We start from the raw sequence: 21,228 nt of genomic DNA on the forward strand, positions 1-21,228 counted from the left end.
GTTAAGAAGGGACAAGGGCCGATACGAGTCTGGGGACGTTGCCGGCTTGCCTGGCTTCAAGAGGGAGGTAATCAGTGCCTCTCTCATGGAGGGGGGGAGCTTCCCCAGTGTGTGAGCCTCGTCAAACACCTCTTTCAAAATCGGGGCAAGGATATCGATGTAGGACTTGTAGAACTCTATCGGGAGGCCATCAAGGCCCGGGGCCTTCCCCGAGGCCATCTGCATTATGGCCTCCCGAATTTCGTCAACCCCCAGAGGAGCCATGAGGAACCGGCGCTGTCTATCAGAAAGCCATCCTAGTGTGATGTCCTCAAAATATCTGTCCAGTTCCGGCTTGTGCGCATGGGTAGAGGAGTACAATGCAGTGTAGTGGGCAACAAACGTTTGCAATATAGACTGGGTGTCCCTGTGGAGCGCTCCCGAAGATCCATGGATCTCCAGGACGTGGTTGTTGAAACGGGGCGGTCGTATCGCCCATGCCAGGAATTTACCCGGCCGTTCTCCCTCACCGTACCTACGCGCTTGGAAGTGTTTCCCCCTAAACCGAACCTCCCTATCCGCGGTGGCTTTATAGTCAGACAGGAGGTCACGGAACTTGGCTTGCGCCTCCGCATCAGTGGGAAACCCAGGGGCGGTCTCCAAGGCCCGGAGAGCGATCTCCAGTTTACTAAGGCTCTTACGGAGGTCCCTGAGGACTCCCACCCCCTTCGAAATGCACAGTCCCCTGATGGTAGCCTTAAAGGCCTCCCAGACTACAGCGACACTATCCACCGTCCCACCATTGCGCTGAAAGAAGCTCTCGGTCTCCTGTGCAATCTCCGAGCGAAAGACCTCATCCAGCAGGGCAGTAGGTTGCAATCTCCAGGACATCGGAGAGCCAGCAAGATCAACCAGCTCCATACCCATCAGTACCGGGGCATGGTCGGAATACGTGCGCGCCAGGTGTTCCACCCGACACACCGTGGGAGCAAGGCCTGGGGAGATCAAGAAATAATCCAATCTTGCCCATGTGGCGTGTGCGGCCGACCAGTGCGTGCCCTCCAATGTCGCCGGGTGCCTAGAGCGCCATGCGTCCAACAGGTGGCGCTCAGTAAGAAGGTCGTGAACATATGCCTGTGAGCGAGAGTAGTGTTGAGGGCTGGGGTTTGCCCTGTCCCTCATGGGATCAATAGCTACATTGAAGTCTCCTCCCCATATCAGGTGAGTGGAGCCTATGTCCAGGATCTCCCCCCAGAGCGCCCGAAGGCACTGCGGATCATCCGAGTTGGGGCCATAATAACACGCCAGTGTGAGCGTGTCCACACCAATGCGACCCCAGATAATACAATACCTGCCCTCCCTATCAGTCAGTTCACCCAGGCACACAAAGGGGGTGTGTTTCTTAATAAGGATTGCGACCCCCCGTGAGTATGTGGAATAAGAGGAAAAGGAACGGTGCATGGCCCACCTAGATGCAAACAGTGACGGCCTGGACGGGTCCAGGTGCGTCTCCTGTAGGAAGGCCACATTGATGTGATGTCTATCCAGGTACGCCAGGATCTGTCTACGCTTTCTAGGGTCCCCCAACCCCCGCACATTCCAGGTCAAAAAATTAAGTTGCCCAGTAAAGTCCCTGCGTGTCTGTGGATCACCCATAAGGAGCAACAGTTCTCAGAAATAGTAAGCCAATGTCACCACCGCCCCTAAAAGGATGCAGAAGAAATAATGCAAACACTTCAACACACCAATTAACACTAACAAACCACAAAGAAAATGTCCCACCCCCCCCTCCACCCTCCACCCACAGCAGCATCCCAATCATGCCATCTGGACAGTCCCCATCCTCCCCACCCCAAAACCAAACCTTTCTATGGCCAACGCCATTAGGGATTAACATTTAAACAGAGAAACAATGGGGTAATACCCTTCGGAGGTCAGTCTAGGTGGATACACCGTGTCTCCGCGATCCACGGGACTGCGCCCGGTCAGGGACCGAGCCCACTCCAGGGACAGGGAGCGCCCAGCGAGGTGAAATGTCCTGAGAGTCAGGTGCGCGGTAAAAGGAGGTAGGGCCCCGGTGACATCCCCCCACCCACAGCGCGGCCAGGTCCTTAAGTCCCCATATCATAGTCCGTGGCAGCATACATCTGCATCAGCTTACCAACTGTCAATCATCCGCCACAGAAGCATCAGGTCAACGATCCTGCGTTGTCACTCCGCGGCCGGCGAGGCCGGGCCATCCATATCTCGCCTCTTGACCCGCTTCAAAAATTCCTCAGCTTGTTGGGGTTTAGTGCAGAAAATTTGTTTCCCCTGGTGGGTGATGCGTAGTCGAGCAGGGTAGAGCAACGCATAATCAATTTGAGCAGCTCGCAATTTTTGTTTAACCTGGATGAATTTTTTCCGCTCCTCCTGGACCACTGGAGTGAAGTCTGGAAATATAGTAAAGGTAACGCCGTCATACGAGAGGGACTTCTTCTCCCTCGCCACTCGGAGCGCCGCGTCCCGGTCCCGGAAGTTTAACAAACGGGCGATGATAGGGCGGGGGGGGGCCCCCGGCGGCGGCCTCGGAGCCAGCGATCTGTGCGCCCTTTCAACAATGAACTGCTGGGAGAGGGAGTCAGCCCCCACCACCGCGCGCAGTAGGCCCTCCACATAGTCCTCCATCTTGCCTGTGTGGGTCGACTCCGGTATGCCAAGTAGGCGAACATTGTTCCTCCTGCTGCGCGCCTCTAATTCCTCATTCTTGGCCGCTATCACGAGAAGGACTTTGTCCATGCGCGCTACGGTGTCCGATAGTTGTGTCGTGCGGTCTTCGGTATCAGAAACACGCCGCTCCGTTTCTGAGATACGTTCTCCATGACTGTCCACCTTGTGCACAATTGAGTCCATACGTGACTGCATGGAGTCCATTTTGTCCACTATGGTCGCCAGGCTCTGCCGCATATCCAGCAGGATGGATTTGACGTCGTCGCCCGTCTGGGCGTCCACTGGTGCCGGGCCCCCCGCGCCGGCCTCCGGCTGGGATCGGGTGGTCTTTTTCGACTCGAAGGTGAGGCGAGGTTGGCGGCTGTCCGGTTTCCCCATGCCGACACCGACGGACAGACCCCAGTAAAGGCAAGGATATAGTCGGGATGGCCGGATCACGAGGGAACCAAGGGGGGAACGCAGCTCCGCAGGGGCAGAAGCGGCCCAGCTATCCGGGCTCAGGCGCCCCGTGATCTCCTCACGAGCATCTGTCAACCCCCTCCAACGGGGGTGAGCCCACGCGTCAGGGACGGGTCCAGTGCCCAGAGCTGCACTCTATCACCTGGGGCCACAACTCCCCCCGACAGTAGGCAGCAGGATCTCCTTCACTCCGGGCCACCAATCGTCTCGAGCCAGACAGGGGGGGGCAGAGGGGCCCGAACCGGGACCCTCGGGTACTCACTCGTAGCAGCCTTAGCTCCCCAAGGGAATCCAGGTCGATGAGGGAAGCAGGCCCCAACGCCTCCAGGCCAATGGCGAGCTCCGCAGGTTCGCTGCTGCCTCGGAGCGATCCCAGACGTAGGCCTCTCGGTTTGGTACGCCGAGCCGGTCTTAGGCTCCCGCCGCCAGTGAAGCCGGTCTCACCGGGCCCCAAATTCCCGCTGTCCCAGCCGCCCGTCACATCTCATCCAGCGGGGGAGCAGACGGGCCACAGCGGGGGTGGATGGGTCCCCACAGCGCACAGGCAGGCGGTGCAGCGCCGCGCTTCCGCAGCGCCCAGGAATGGCCGGGGGAGGTGATCGCCGTGGTCGCCGCGGTCGTCTGCAGCACACCCCGTCAAGGCATGCGCCCTCCACCAGTTCTCAGCGCAGCCGCCGCCGCGGTAGACGAGTCAGTCCAAGGCGAAGGCAGCAGCAGGGGCGTGCGAGGTCCTCCGCAGCCGTAGTGCAGGGAGGCCCTCTGACCACGTGTGCAGCGCCGCCCTCGCGTGGCGGCCGCTCCCCAGTCACAGTACCAGGCGATAGCACACGCCAACCGGCGCGGTCGGCAGCAGCTCTTTAGTCCGGTCTCGCCGCGGTACTCAGGGCAAGGCAAAGCCCCGGCAGCAGCAGCGGAGTGCGGGACCCCACCAGGGCTCGTTCTGGCAGTGATTCGCCACTCTCAGGCAGGATTTTTAACAGGATTTTGCCGCTGGGCTGCGGGAGCTTCACCCACAGGCAGCCATTCCGCTGTGCGCCACCTAGCGCCTAGGATGGGTAATTTTAGAACAAATACAGATAAGTGCTAGAGGTGGTGATGCAGAAACAATGGTGATGCAGAAACAAAGAGAAAAACAAAAGAAGGGCAGTATTACATGTCTAAATTTGATACCCGTAAGAGGGGTCTAAATAATAGGGACGAATGGGAAAGAATTATATAAGGAGGTGAGTTAACTGAATTAGTTCCGATTGAATATTAGATCCCTCTTGAAGTATATTCAATTATATGAGCTGATAAAGAGACATCTATTACATTTTTTTTCAGCCCTATATCTAGGTATTCTCGTCATACTGTTGAAATAATTATGTGATGAGAATATATTCTAGAACGGTCATGGAGAAAACTTAAATTGCCAGTAAACCTATATTATTATGGTTTTATATAAGAAATTTCTGAACATTTCATGTCTTGCTATAAATAAACCTCAGAATAGAGCTCTCCAGAACAAATAATCTATGTCTGGTGTTGAATAGGTATTACAAATTAAAAAAAAAAAAACTTTCTTTGTAAATTACATTTTTTTGTAAAATAATTTTATTGGAAGTAGATAATTATTTAATTAGAGTAATATACCATTTTTTTTTTTTAGAAAAAGCAAAGCGTTTTTATTCTGTAATAGAAATAATAACAACTGGAAGATCAGGTGTTATGTCCCCCCATTACAAGATGGCGCCACTTTTATTAGGTAACGGTGCGGTTAGACCGGCGTTCAATCGAGTGACGGGCTGTATACATCATTTAACCGCGCCTTATTTAAAGGATAGTTTATCAACCCGCATTTGTTTGGGCGTACCGGCTTGCGAAAACATAGCAGGTCGCTTGAGACGGTAAGAACTATAATCGTAATAATGGGTTATGTGTGTTTCTGTAATTTGATCAGTTGCAGTTTATCTTAAGCAGAGAGGGACCTAAAACATGGCAGTTTTTTCGATGTGAATTAGGTTAGAGAGGAGAAAGATATTTGTTTTGGTTTCATAATATGCAAGCCAGTAATTGTGAATGGCTTTTATGTTTTCAAGCCTTTAAGTTTTTCTTTGAGGTGTTTTTTACTCTATTTAATTCTGTGTAGAATAGCGCCTGGATAACAAAAAGTTAATCCAAATAATTTGAAGTTTGGATAGGTGAGTACCATTTATATGATAGCAAGCTATCGCGGATGGCCCCCGATTTCTTTATTGAGGTGCTTTACGTTTTATTCATTAAGCACACAATAACGCTGTGTCAAAAAATGATTCCAAATAATTTTTACATACAAAGTGATAATAATATTATAGTTCAGAAATACAACTATGGAATGTGAGCAGCTAGAAATCCAGCAGAGATTTTTTTCACTTATAATTAAGCATATAGGGAAGGTGTTCTAGTCACCCATTTGTACTAAGGTGCTGTTTGGTTAATTTTCAGATTACAGAAGAGCACCTTGAGACAAGAAGTTAATCCAACTAAATCTAAATAGTGGCTCTCTCTTGCTCAATAATTTTGGCTATGAATGAGTGAAGACGTGTTTTATTATACCATAATTAAAATGTGAGCTTATAGACACATAAAATGCCAGTGGTCACATAAGCGCAATTGATAGAGCTGTTAAGACTTTTTTCTGTTTCATTTATCAATACATGACATGCTTATACCTGTACGCCCTAACTAACATTCCTGTACACAATTACGGATTCTTATATATGGGCTGTGTAAACAATTCTTATTAAGTATGTAATATGGTGGATAAATATAACATATAGTAGCTAGTACATCTTAACAAACGGTACTAATGCAAGGGAATTGTTTTATTTATTTGGTGTTTTCTATAGCGCGAACATGACCCTGAGTGGGGTATCAGAGCGCTTCACATTTGCATATCAATAAACAGTCATTAGTAGTTGTACAATGATTTTGCGAAAAACATTAAAGCTTAATAAACATATTATACAATACCTCAAAGAGGTTAATGTTCGATTAGCAGTAGCGTGCGTATTATCGTGGAGGAACAATGATAGTGCGAGTCTGCTGCGATTATGGGAGATATTTACTCATGTAAAAAGACTTGGCTTCATTTTTGAAAGTAGAGATTGAGGAAATTCTTCTTATGTTAGGGGAGAGAGCGTTCCAAATTCTGGGCGTTGCGCCAGAGAATGCTCGGTCATAAGTTCTTTTCTTACGGAATCCGGCCGGTTTTAGTAATAGATCTCCATGGCTCCGGGAGACACGGCATCCTCCTGATAGTGTGATTTTCTGGGCTAGGTACACTGGTGTTTCTTAGTGTACCGCTTTATGGGTAATGCATGCCATTTTTAGTTGTATTCTCGCTTCGTAAGGCAGCCAGTTAAGCGCTTTCAGATGAGGGAAGATGTCTTCGAATTTCCTGGAGCCGGTTAGAAGTCTTGTGGCCGCATTGAGACAAGCTTTCAGCGGGGCTGTTGAAATCTTGGGGAGACCAGCTAGGGTTGTGCAATCGTACTCAATCCTTGATATTACTAGTGCCTGGATTGCTGTTTTAAGGTCTGACTTATTTAAGAAGGGTTTCAATTTTCTGAGGTAGCTTAAGTGGAAACGGGCATTTTTTGCCATTGTGTTAATATGAGATAGCATATTCAGGTTTTTGTCTAGTATGATCCCCAGGGATTTGGTAGAGTCAACAATCCTTGGTGTACAGTTTAGTGCCGTGATCAGATTGGTTCACTCTAGGATGTTCGTAGCGCTTTTCTGTGGGGAAATCAGCAGGAATTCCGTTTTATGGGGGTTAAGCTTCAAGTGATTGCTGGTTAGCCAATGGATGGTACTCTTTAGTGCTTGGTTCAGGATATTGATCTGTTCTGTCGATGTTATCTTGATGTACAGCTGTGTGTCCTCTGCGTACATGTGGAAGGAGATGTTTGCTCGTTGTAAGGTTTCTGTGAGTGACTCGACATACAGATTCAATAGTGCCGGGGATAGTGTTGAGTCCTGAGGAACTCCGATCGCATTTCTGGAAGAAGCTGATAATGTTTGGTTGACTGTAAATTTTTGTGTTCTATTCTCTAAGAACGATCTAAACCACTTTAGGACTGTACCCTCTAATCCCATCCTATTTTTCATGCGATATAGTATTTTGGCATGGTTAACCGTGTCGAATGCGAAGAGAGGTCGAGCAGGATTAGGAGACAGGTTTCATTGCGGTCGCGGGCAAGTAGTGCGTCATCCACGATGTGCAGAATCGCTGTCTCAGTACTATGGTTAGGTCTAAATCCTGAATGGAAATCATTCAACAGATTGAATTCAGAGATATGTTGGCTCAATTGTTGTTGTACGCATTTTTCCAGGACTTTGGCTAGCATGGGAATATTTGTTACTGGTCTGAAATTGTTAGGGTTAGAGGGGTTCTCTGTTGGTTTTTTTAAGATTGGTGTGACTTGCCCCGTTTTTAGGCAGTCCGGTATTGAACCTTGTGCCATTGAAGCGTTGATGATCTTTGTCCATGAGGAGATGAGCAGTTGGTTTATTGAAAACCAACACTTTGCAGGTAAAGGATCGTTGTAGTGATTGTTTGGTTTAATGGTCGAGATGATCTTTGCAATATCTAAGTCCCTGAGAGGCTTGAATTCTGACCATCTCGCATTATTTTTAGGCGTTTCCAGAGCTGGTTGCAGTTGATCCTCATCTGGGGTGCTCTTAGTGAAGCATCGGCCTACAGCTTCTTTTTTGAGCTCCACCTCCATCGATTTGGCTTTGGCTGTGAAGATGGAGGACAAATCTTCACTACTTAAATTCGAAATTGTATTAGTTACTTCCAGACTCTGAAGTATGCCAGTATGGAGAAGTGGCAGTGAAAATAAATGATTTTTTTTTTAATGGGGGATTATACGGACACTCCAATACACAAGCTAGAGAGTATTATCGCCATTAGTATTTGATTCTTCCATTATAAAGGTATGTTCGTTCAATTGGAAATTATATATATACACACCTTAGTATCGCCCTGTGAGTTAGTCCAGGGGATCGAATAGCATATCAATGGATAATCGGTAGAACCGGATTCCAATGGAATGATTTGATTGTTTTTCAGGGTTTTAAACAATATAAATGTTTTGAATGTTTTTAAATGTTTTAATAATGTAACGTGTAGACATAAGTCTAAATATAGCAGTAGTCAATGATAGAAAGTCCTTTAACGAAAAGCCATAATTAACATAATGTTAAAAGATCGTTTTTGTTTGTTTTATAGGATCATATTTGAATAAATCAAAATTGTCCTGAAGAAGCTAATGATAAATTGACTGTTTCACGGAAACACCGCGTAGACATATCTATTCAATTGAGCGTATTAGGCTCAAAGGAATACATTTCAAATCAGGTTTTTTATTCTTTGTTGTTTTCTTAAAAAAATATGAGAATTTTATGAAATTACAGAATGTGTTTTTAAGAGTGTTGGATATCTGATGTATGAGTCAAACTTTGAAATAGTAATCTGTGTAGTAACTGTACAGGATTGTGCATTATATCTAAAATGAAAAAAGATAGATAATAAAAGATTCAAACCGATCATAGATTTATATACATTTGTTATTTTCGGTCAAAGGACTTCTCAGTTTATTTGAATGAGCTAAAGTATGTTTTAATATGTTTCTTCTTAATTGAGAACAATAATTGGTATTTAATAATTTAATGCTTAATATGTTCTGAAGTTTCTTGGATCATTTGTTGGTTTCCACTTCTACCGATGTGATAGTAAAATTCTAGGTTTCATTTGATAAGGGAATTTTTTGTTGTTATCAGTATAAATACATCCTGTCCGTTTTCTTTGTATTGGGGGTGACTCCTTTAGAGTTTTTGGTGGAGGTTGACCCAACAGCGGTGGACGGGTTACCTTGTCGTGTTTCTTCTGAGTCTTCGGTGCTGGCTGAGGAAGGGCGTTGATGGCTTCCTCAAAGGTGAGCTTGCACTTTGTAGGAATAGAGTCCGTGGGCTTTGGTGGGAGCCAAGAGAGGATTTGACTTGTTGGTGGCTGAATATGGATTCGCTTTTGTCGACCGTCTAGTTCCTGCTGCAGCCGCTGGAGGATGGGCTGCTCCTGGTCTTTGGAGTTGACAGAAGAGGGGCTCAATGCACCAAGTGTTTCAGTCCCAAGAGGGCTTTTGCATGGTCAGTACCGAGGACTTGGGGTCCAAAGTGGTTTTGGACATTGTACCGAGTTCTTTGGGTCTGACGAGGTGTTCAATGCCATACAGAGTAGGCGCAGCTTTAGTATTTGCTTTAGTGTCTGACTCTGTGTCAGGTCTGAAGCGTGCTGTTGGTGCCAACCATGGCATTGAGACTGTGGTGGACCAGAAGCCTGGTGTCTGGCTTTAGGGCTTGAACCCAACCCCTGTTCGATACCGGGGTGGCGGAGGGAGGAAGATTGTACTCACTGCAGCCGCCGATCTTTGTCCCTGAAGTGGAAATGGTTTGTTGACTTCTACATCAGAGCCAGAAGCTTTGCAGGAATAGGCTCGAGCCTCCCTGATAGATGCTACCTGCTTGGGGTCGACTTCGACGTCTTGTTTGTCAAAGAGATCTGGAGTGTCGCCACTTTGTCTGACCGCCATAGATGCAGAATCGAGGTGTCTGTCTTGATGATATTGGATGGTTTTCTTGCGGCGGAAGGTGAGGTGAGCTTCGCAGGTGGTGTTGTGGTTTGGGGACAGATACAGATTAAACACTTCATTTAGGTCCTTCCATGGGAACTTTGTGCAACACTTTAGGCAGTTTTGAAATAGAGTAGTTTCAATTACTCACAGACATTCTCATACAGCAAACTGCCTGGAAACGGCACCGGAAGGCTGATGCCTCGAGCGGGCATCGAAGGAGTGTCGTAAAACGAACTGAAGGGAACATGACAATTCGAGGAGAGAGAGATCATATGACGAAAAGACAATACTCATGAGTCGAGAGGAAAGGCAGGCCTGAAGACAACACCAAGTGGCATCTACGTAGAGCTCACTAAAGTATTTCCGGCCCGACAGCTACAAAAAAAACAATCTAACCATAGAGTGGATGCCCACGTGCATACCCACTAATAGAAGAAGTCCCAATACCTCGTGACACAAAAGACTTCTTTGAAGAAAAACAAGTTTCACACATCTGAGCCCAACATTAGAAGGCAGGAGTATGCACAGCATGTTTAACTACAGCCACCATGCTAAAAGCATACAGTTACTTGATTTAGAGAATGTCTCCCACACAAACAGAAAAGGTATTATAAGCTTATGTTTTGTAGCCTGATGCAAATGTCAGTGAGTTGAGTTCTACTTTGTCTCAACCTCTTATTCTGGGATTTCTAAACAGAAATCCTAAATCTTGCCTAGCCTGTGGGCTTAAATCTTAACTGTTCAAGGGAACAAAATCATACCTTCACATTAAAGATTTATGTTACAGGTTTGAGAAAACAAGCATTTGCAATGCAATAGGTCTAGCATTCACACGATTTTGAGCAATTGGCATTGTAAATGACAATGCCTTCTATTTATGTTTTGGGTTTTAAAACATAAATACAAGGCATTGTTATTTCCAATACTAATAGCTCAAAATTGTCAATTTTGATAACTGCATTGAGGCTGGTGGACACCTGTACCTAGCGCTAGGACACCTCTAATGAGGTAGCTATGCACTTTAGAAATCACATAATGACTATTATAGATTATTTCTCAGCTCCTAGGGGTGTCATCCCACTCGCTTGGTTAACAGGTTGGGGGGAGGCCCTCGGTAGTAGGCGGCACACCGTAACCAGGACTAAATCCCCCTCCAGACTCCTTTAAATTAAAATCTTTCGTTATCTGGAATCCTATAGAGCAACCAAGAAGTGGGCAAGGGGGAGGGACTTCTATTTGTGAGCATGGGTTAGAGTAGTGGGGACAGCAGGAAAGGGGCTCACAAGCAGTGAATGTGTACAGGCCACCCTGGGCAGGGTCAGCCGAAGGACAAACAATAGGCCCAGGCACAAAATAAATGTAGCCCCCATCAGCGAGGCAGACCGCCAGAAAAGTGGCCCATGTTTGCAAACTGGGTTAGTTTTGAACTTCTAAAGACATGCTGTATAATTGTTTTGCAAAGTACAGAAGATTGCACAGATGTAAGCTTGTTGCAGCAATGTTTGTTTTAAAATCAGGGAACATCAACAGTGTAAACTGGCCCCGAACACCAAAAAACAGGCCTCGAAACAGGCAAAATACTGGCTCGCCCGCTGACTTGGCAGACCAGCCCACCGGGCACTGCCTGTCTGCCCTACAGGCCAGTCCGACCCTTATCCTGGGCAGCCAGACCAGCAGGCACTGGGCCAGAAAGAACCCCACATATAGCCACTGGCCTCAGCACAACCCCAACCTCTCCCCTACCCCCGAACCTGGAGAGGCAGGAAACTTCAATGGTGCCTCTGGCGGGGGGACCTGGCTCGGCAAACTGCACTGTCTGAGCCAGTAGTGAACACCCTTGTGCCCCACAGTGTGTACGCCGATGGGGGGTGCTACATCGATAGTATGACTCAATGCACTCCCTACACATTATACAGTAACCAAGGGGTCTGGAAAAAAGGCAGGTGAAGGGAAAACCGAACTAGCCTCAATTTTAGTTTTCACTTTCTCATTATTAAGATGTCCAGGTGCCACAGCGGAAGCCTTCTAGGCGCTCGAGGCGTTGTATGCTTGAATTTCACAGGGATGAACTCTGTGCTGTCACAAATCTGGAAACTATTGGCCCATCTCACTTACGGGGGACCCTCGCTGAGGCCGGACGTGCCTCGCAGCACGGTGAGTGGAGCGGGTAGTGCCTGGTAGCGCCGTGTAAGTGCAGGTAGTGCTTGGCAGTGCCGTGAGTGGAGTAGGTAGTGACTGGCAGCGCCGTGAGTGGTGCAGGTAGTGCCTGGTAGCTACGTGAGTGGTGCAGGTAGCGCCGTGAATTGTACTGGTAGTGCCCGGTAGCTCTGTGAGTGGTGTATGTAGTGCCTGGAAGTGCCGTGAGTGATGCAGGTAGTGCCTGGTAGCTCCGTGAGTGGTACAGGTAGCGCCGTGAGTTGCACTAGTAGTGCCTGGTGGCTCTGTGAGTGGTGTATGTAGTGCCTGGCAGTGCCGTGAGTGATGCAGGTAGTGCCTGCTAGCTCTGTGAGTGTTGCAGGTATGCTTGGTAGCTCCGTGAGTGGTGCAGGTAGTGCCTGGCAGAGTCGCGAGTGGTGCCTAGCAGCGCCGTGAGTGGAGCAGGTGGCGCCTGTAACTAGACGCCTTTCATTCAAGTAAGTGTCAGGACGAACCTCAAAGCTTTCAGTTTCACAGGGCTATTAGGCAGGAAAGAACAAACGCACTGACCGCGTTTTTTTCATTGTTTACTCCTTGTTAAGAAGAACGGCGTCCTTTAACCTTTCTGCAAGTTGAGCGCCATTAAACATTGAGGCAACAAGACGCTACTACAAGACAGTAAGTGTACTGCATAAATGCATGGCATGTTTAAAGCATCATCTGCAAGTAAAAATACCACAAGTAACGGGTTTTTATTGTTCATTTCGACAGAGTAAAAAAAAGCTTATGAATGGTGACATACAACTAAAAAGTGACGGCCTCGTGTAGGTTGAAGATTGGTCCATGTAAATAATTTTCTGCGTCCTCCTTTTGGGCTAAAAGTAAGTGCCCTTTTGAAATAGTACACTAACTGCAGGTATCACACATTAAAGTGTTCTGGTTAAATGATAGTCATTTCCTTGATTGTTTCAGGTCCTGTTTAGAAATCCTAAAGCTATTTTCACCGTCTTTGCAGCAGCACCATGAACTTCAGGTACATTGTTTTAAATACAACAGATTATAAATAGGTACAGAAGAGGAGACTTTCCACGTTTTAATTAGTCCACTTAATTTCATTTATAGGTTGCACCGTGCCTCAACGCCCTGATGACAATCCCGTGATTCACCGCAGGGATTAGAAACGCGTCAGCCTTTTTAGGTCTCGCCTGACCCAGCGCATGCGCTGGTCTGGCGAGACTTATTGAGAGGGCTCCAAAAAGTGCTACCAGGCCAGCCTAGGGCTACAGTGCTTGTGCGCGGGCGCGCGCGCCACTTTTACGCGATTACTTTCACTTTAGCGGCCTCACGGCCGCTTTGATGTTTGATCGCAATCACTTTCACTTTTACGGCCGCTTGGCATAGCCAATAGGTCTTGCTTTTGGGACCTTATAAGTGTTTAGTTATGCAACTGTTGCATGGCTAAACCCTTATAAGGTCCCAAAGGCGAGACCTATTGGCTATGGCTATGCCAATGCTTGTTCATTTTGTCTGCCACATAGGGCAACTACCAAATCCCATGCTCCATACTAAGGGTGTACAATTTATTATGCACCTCGCAGGAGTGGAGAGACATTTCCCATGTTAGATAAAGGACAATAGCAAACTATACTAAAAACAGCCAATCATTACCAGGTACGTATCTACATTTAATTCTTTAATAATTCAATGTAAAGTATAGATCCAAAAGACAGAATAGAATATTTATAGTCATTTATTTATTATTTTTACAAAAACATCTATATAAAGAAACAGTGATTTGTTTACCCTTTCCAATAAGCAAATAATAACACTAATTCTGAATTTGATATAGATTCATATCCTAGAACATCCGTAATGTCAACGCAATTTACACACATCCAGTTCATCGCTAGAATATCGAAGAAGCTCTATCGCTAAGGTCCCCCCGTTTTTACCGCTGTGCTCTGTCTAACTAAGATATCGTCACTGATATCCATTTACCTCTCAACACCCTTGAACCAATCATGGGCAATAGATTGCGTTGACATTATGGATTTAATGTACACATATGTATCAACTTGTCTCGCCATATAATTACGTAGCTACCAGTTCGTAGTGCATCTAAATAACAATTTTAAGATTATTTCACCTGTTGTTGAGTGGCGTACTAATTGCGAGGTTACATCTTGATCGTTTGGGCTTTCTTTATCAAGAGTCATTTTCTTAGATGGTTATAAATATGAAATTTACTGGATAAGAATCACTACATTATATCTTCACAGACACGAATATTATCCATTAGAATTTCACTATTATGCAATAGACGGTCTCCTGATGAAGGCATCTCTGCCGAAACACGCAAGTAGTCTCCATCTGCCGCTTTGCTTCCATCGACTACTATATTGACCATATTATCATTGTTCTAGGATATGAATCAATATCAAATTCAGAATTAGTGTTATTATTTGCTTATTGGAAAGGGTAAACAAATCACTGTTTCTTTATATAGATGTTTTTGTAAAAATAATAAATAAATGACTATAAATATTCTATTATGTCTTTTGGATCTATACTTTACATTGAATTATTAAAGAATTAAATGTAGATACACACCTGGTAATGATTGGCTGTTTTTAGTATAGTTTGCTATTGTCCTTTATCTAATATTGTTTCAGTCCCTGCGTATAGCAAACCCATTGATTATGTAGGGGTCCCCTTCTTTTCAACATGAGACATTTCCCATGTGGCCTAAGTTCCGCCACAAAAAACGCCTATTGAGAGGCGAATAAGGGGACCTTTTCAATGAACACGTTATGCTGGTGTCATTTTGTGCACTTTGTCTAATTTATATTGTTTGCACTGTTTTGGTTTTATTTATATTCACATGGTTGATGTATCCAAACCGTAAAATTTTGTATGTTGAATTGTATCGCTTCTCAGGCAGGATTTGAATGTCCTTCATAAATATGTTTAGATATGCCAAGAAAAAAATGTAAATCACATGGCAAGAACAGATTAACCTAATGGTCATTGTTTTTTCTACGCATAAAATAAATAGCGGTTAAATAGATAACCAGGTACCCTTCTCTTGTTGTGTACTAATGAGTGATGCCTCGGCACAGCTGGGTGCTGCCTTCCAGTACACCAGAAGGGTGCTTCCCACCCCCGGACTGCTACTCACACACAGTCACCTCCTCTTGGCGTTCACAGGTGGGCCTCAAGGCGCTTCGCATCTGTAATCTCATTACTCATGGTCTCTGAAGGGACGTTGAGCCCTCGGAGAACAGAAGCAAAGTTTAGCAACTTCCTAAGTAACCCCGGGCCCCCTCCGGCTGCGCCCCTCCACGCTAATTAGAAACAGATGGCCCCCTAAAGATAAGAAATTGCTTTTTTTTGTAGCATAGAAAGTGGAACAACATGCAGTATTACTGTGCTATCCCCCATTTCGAAGTGTACAACACGGACTGACTGTCAGAAAAGTGCACACCCATTGATGTACTGCGTGCGATATTACCTCACGAAATGCCAAAGCACTCTGAGTGGGACCCCCAGTGGTAAAAATGTGGAACTCACATGGTGCAGTGTAATTTGGGGATTGGTGGCATTCTGTATCTACACTAATGTCTAAATGACCCCTTTTGTGCAACATGTGTTTTTCCCTTGATAGACGACCTTGTAAGTCGTGCTGTTGTGCCGGTAAGGAACATGTGGCATGCACACAACAACCCTCCATTGTGCAGCCACTTGACTCTCTGCCTGCTCCAACATTGAGCTGCATGGCCATGCCGAAGTGGAGCACGGAGAGCACCTGCTAGTCAGCGCAGCCAGTGCCAGACCCTGCGCTTCCTTTTACTTGAGATTTGAAAAAGAGGAAAGAGCCCAAGCACAAAGGGAGCGTGTGTTGCCCAATCTGCAGTAGTCACCGGCGCCTCTGACAATAGTCTGGCCGGAGTGCGGTTACCATGGCGGCTGCCATCTGCTCCCTCCCTCTAGGAACGTGATTATGCACGCTGTGCCGGGAGAGGAGCGTGGGCTGTGGGGAGCCATCTGCAGTGAAGTGTGCTCGCGCCAGCCTTCCTGGGCTTCCTGATGGAGGGGACACTTGCACGGGGACCGCCTGCATCAAGGCTGCTGCGGACTCCCACCCAAGGGTCAACGGGGAGATGCATCTCGGTTCCGTGAGGTCAGTGCCACTCTGGGAAGGAGGAGTGTCCTGTTTAGCGGCAGCCACTTTTTCAAAAGAGATGAAGATGTGTTGTTTTGTAAATGGAAGTACCGCATGCAGCACAAGAAAGGATGGCACTGCGCTGGCTGTGTTTGAAGGGGTGTGTTCTTTGTCTGAACTCTGGGACGTTGTCATTAGTCGAAGCACACGGGCCAATCGGGGCTGCGGCGGGGAGGGACGCTGAGTTTTCATTGTGTCACTTGGAAGTATTCGCCCCTCCACGCTAATTAGAAACAGATGGCCCCCTAAAGATAAGAAATTGCTTCACAACAGCCGTGAAGCAGACGGCCCGGGCCGGACCGAAAAGGAGAAAGGGTGGTAAAGAAAAAGCATCCTTTTCAATGGGAAGCCATCCCAATGAAAATGATGGGCGGGACTTCAAGTCCCCTCTGAAATCTCATCGATCACAATAGCCCTCTCAGAGCGAGCAACGCATGCGCGCTGCAACACTAGGCGAGACCTAAAAAGCGAAGGAATATAATTATTTGTAAAAACAAATGTATATATGTAGTCCAAACAACCAAAAATACAAATCTCCGAAGTGTGCATTACCATTCAACTCAAAACCTCCTGGACAAAAGAAACATATAGACAATAATACATATGTAAATGCACTTTAAACTTTTATTACCTCCACACATGTTTTCATCCCTGAGGCAGAAGCATAGTGCAAAGGTGTGTTGTGTTTATTGTCAACTGCATCAACAGCAGCTCGTTCATATTCCCCCTGGTCAATCTTTGCACCTCTCCATTTCAAAATCATCTGCAGACAATCAGCTCTGCGGAAGTTGTCTTCGGACAGTCGAAATGGGCGAGGATGGATGGCACCTTCAGATATCATGATTTGGGGACCCATACACAGCAAGTGCATTGCGGTCTCATTGTGCACATTTCGTTTGTTTGGGTTTCCATCTTTACCAAAAAGAAATGCCCTGCAAGCAGAAATGGGAAGTGCATTATTTTTATTATTCTTATGGACATGAGGTATTTTGTAGTTCACAGTTTGAATGTAAATACTTGATTTTGGTAAGTATTCAAGCAATGTTGGAGCAGAAATTATTGAATGTCAGTGAAATATTTAAAATTTGCCCAATAGAATTAGGAAGGTGTTGAAATGCTGTTTAGGTTACTTGATCACAAATATGAAATGTGAATTCGTTATTTGCAATTTCTTGTGCAGACTGCCTTTTCGTCTACACTGGAATTTGCTCATATAATACCTTTTTGCAGATGAAGGGACTATCTGTGTTTCATAGACCCACAACTGCACCATGTGCCAACACAACCATGAATCATTTAGACAAGCACTTCAGAAGCTATCAGGTATTTGACCAAACGAAACTAGAATTATCATTCTAATATGGAAGTTCTGTATAGGAATTATCTTCTATTGTGGATGTTCAAATTCCCAAATGACACCATGAAAATATTCCCATTATCATTGCTATTTGACACAATTTGCTTACCATTTACATATCCCCTAGGAACTACTGAGTGGTATTTTACACAGTTTGCGTATAGAAAAGTAATTGCCATTTACATATCCCCCTTAGCACTGCTGGGTGGCTAAGTGTACTGACTCCTATTTGCTGATATAGCATTTTAACTATGGCAGTTGCTTTAGTAAGGTCTTGCAACCTTTTGCCAACAGCTTCAGTGGATTTCCATTTCAGTCTTAGTGTGCAGGGAAGTGTCTCCCATCCCAATGCGTGTAGGCATATCCTAGTCCTAGAGTGTGCACCAGCTTCTCCCTGCCATGTATTTATGTTATAGTCACTACAATCACTTGTCCGTGCCTGTCTCTCCATGTTCCAGCAGCAGTGAGTCCTGTTCCCCCCCGCCCCTCACAGCACAAGTTCAGTGTCTGCCCTGGTGCCACTGTAAACCCGTCCTAGTGGCTGTGTACTGCCTGTCTCAATGTCAATGCAATCCCTACGTCAGAGTATTCTGTGTCTGATTGTCAGTGGGGGCTCATTATAAGTATAAATAACTCAGGGTTGGTAGAAGCTTTCTTGGCCAGTAAAGTCTTCCCTGCCAAGGAAGCATACATTGATCAGATTCAACCACCAATAACGCACACATTGTACATCAAAATCAAACTGGGAACTCTTAATGTTAAAAACTTTACACACAGATGGAAGTGTCACCAAACGATTTCCCCAGCCTGTGAGCCACGCCATTGAGGATGTTGAACAAGTTCTTGTTTTCTGTCCAGCATATGACAGAACCTGGCAGAGATGGATTAAACCGCTGCGTACACTCTGGGGTGTGAGGTCATATTGGGTGGCTTATCGTATTTTGAGATGGGACACTCGCCAGGTAGTGGTATTTGGAGTCAGTTGATACCTCTAAACAGTGTGGCTATATAGGAACAAGTATTTGCAATGCAATAGGTTTCGCATTTACGAGAGTTTGAGCTATTGGCATTGTAAATGAGAATGCCTTTTGTGTGTTGTTTTTAAAACAGATAAATAACAGGCATTGTCATTTACAATGCCAATAGCTTAAACTCTCGTAAATGTGAGACCTATTGCAGTGCAAATGCGTTTGGCGCCTGTGCTATAAAGATTTTTTTTAAAAAAAGCATTAGGAGAGAGCCTCTCCTGCCTGCAACAGCAAGCAAGACAAAGCTATTTGAGAAAATCGTGCTTGGAGGCTGTAAATAAATCCTACCGAGTAACAACACATGTAACGGGGAGGGAGGGGGGGGGGGGTGCTCCTCATGGGAGGTTACAAACTGAGACAAGGCGGTACTAAGGAGGGACTACTAAGCATATTGACCAAAGAAAAGCCACAGTTTGGAGTGGACACTGACACAAGCCAATGAAAAATATGGGCAGCGAGTGGGCGGAGTTTCAACTTCATACCTGAATACAGCATGTCTCGCTGCCCAGGTTCGACCTACAAAGAAGGGAGTGTTCTTTTAATTGGATATGCACTTGGGTATATTATTGATTAGCTCTTTTATATGCGATTCTCGATGGCCCCAGGGTCGATGTGGTTTGATAAATGTAGTACCGTACCTTTCAAATGGAAATGTGTTAGCTGCTATATTTATTTTTTAGAAAAAACCTTACCATGTAAACTTGCCAAAAGTAGTGATGGACTGTGTATCCGAACACTTTCCTTTTATCTGTCATAATTGATTTCTTATTGGTAAAAATTATTTTATTATTTTATAGAACTAAAATCATATTTGAAAATGGAATTGTTTGTGCATAATGTCTTCTAATACTTTTATGGTCAAAGAACCGAAATAAAGATGAAACTACTACTAAATGATGCAGTAACAGTACAAGGGGAATACATATGGCTACAGCAGGAAGCAGTATCTACCCATTGTGGTATTATCATCTCATCACAAGTTATGGAAATGTAGGAGCGGGGCACAACATACAGCATCAGAATTTGAGTAACTAGAGTGTGGGATTACAACAGGATTCTGAAAGAACTTATCAACGTCTGAATATCCCTGCTTCCAGTATGTGTGTATTTTTTTGCTTGATGTCAGTGCGCTCCTGGTCTCAGGGTCAGCATGTTTACTATCATTATGTGCTTTTCTCTATTCCAGTGTGTCTGATGGACCCAATGAAAAACGTCCCTCTGGAAAGTGCAAACATTTTTCTTGTCCAATTGAACGTGACTCTTGGCACAGTGCACATGATTTTTATTTCCTATGTGCACATTTCCCTGCATTGGTTTTAGCCACATCCTAAAGCCCGCTGTACCATATGTAAGTTTATCACCTTCCTCAATGAAAATAGCAGAAGTGTAGTGATACAAATGCTAGAATTAATCTATAGCACTCATCTGGCCATGGTCAGAGCACATTAATCCTTTTAGCTTGCAGTATAGGTGTCTCCAGCTCAAAACGTGCTCAGCACACTGTCTGCTGAGCATGTACTTTACACAGGTCACAGGCTCAGCGCTCTTGCCCCCTTACCCAGCTGGGAAGAGCACGGAGACATTCATATTATGCTCTGGGGCAATGACTGGCATTTGGCCAGCCAGTCTTCAAAGCCCCTTCCCTAAGAGCTTTCAGGGCACACATTCAACACTGCCAAGCTGGATCTAGGCACAGGGTCTGGTATGAGATAGGCAGCGTGCTCGACACGCCTTTTTCCCCACTCAGCTCTAGTTCCACTGCCATAAAAAAAGAAGTGAAAAAGAGCAATGAGGAGGAGGGACAGTCTGCAGTGCATGCGTTCGTGCATGGACATAAATATTCACTCAAGGAACTGGGATGATAAAGGAAAAAGAGGGTACACAAATAGGAACCAGAGCAATTAACAGTCTCTAAGCTAACACAGGGAGATGATGGACGGAGCACTGAAACTTTTCAAACACTCACCCCAGTCACTATTAGATCTGGGTTGAATCCATCAGCATTCTTTGAACATTTCGCAACTCCAGTTCAGACCCAGCCATATGCAAATCAGTCTTGACCCTGTTCCTCATGGGAACAGTCCAGCCTAAACTGCCAAGCCAGGTCTTCCCTGGACCGGAAAAAAGCATCCTGGGGTGGCGAAGTGAGCTAAATAACGATGATGGATTTAACCCAGATCTTAGTGACTGTGGGTGAGTGGCTGAAAAGTTTCAACGCTCCATCAATCAAATTATTGTGTTTGCATTGTTTGCCCTAAGTTGACAGGGTATGCCCAGACGTGGGTCCCTTGCTCACTTTGCCACTGAATTCAAGCAAGCCTGGTGACCCAGACATCACCAACTGCACTACTGGCGGTCACCCCCGGTGGCATTCCCGCGTGTCGGAGAGGAAATCTGCCTGTCCGGATCCGGCCACAATTTCCATAGGTCAACAGGCTGCACTGGACTCAATTCCTTGGGCACTAGCTAAAGCGGACCCCCCGTGACGCAGCTGGGCAAATATGATCGCAGATTGCACTATGGGCGGTTGGGCTGTGGTTTTGGGGGGGCGAGCCCATGGTTTGACCCCTATTACTGATAACTAGAACTCAGGAATTGCTCCTTTGTAGTATACTGGAACATGGAACCATCCATGTTCCCGTACACTTGTTTGTTTATCGTTTCTAAGGAGTTCTTGTT

General features: G+C 45.8%; 1 protein-coding gene across 3 annotated transcripts in view; it reads right to left on the reverse strand.

Annotated features, from left to right (window-relative positions):
- The window catches only part of ANKIB1 (ankyrin repeat and IBR domain containing 1), a 556,103-nt gene that overhangs the window by 444,413 nt on the left and 90,462 nt on the right, over positions 1 to 21,228 (reverse strand). For all 3 annotated transcript variants that reach the window (XM_085631084.1, XM_085631082.1, XM_085631083.1), the window contains exon 3: positions 16,796 to 17,096. In XM_085631084.1, the coding sequence (XP_085487210.1) occupies positions 16,796 to 17,096 (301 nt within the window). The remainder of the gene's footprint in view (positions 1 to 16,795; positions 17,097 to 21,228) is intronic.

Source organism: Triturus cristatus, chromosome 10 (assembly GCF_964204655.1).
Source record: "Triturus cristatus chromosome 10, aTriCri1.1, whole genome shotgun sequence".
Taxonomy (NCBI): Eukaryota; Metazoa; Chordata; class Amphibia; order Caudata; family Salamandridae; genus Triturus; species Triturus cristatus.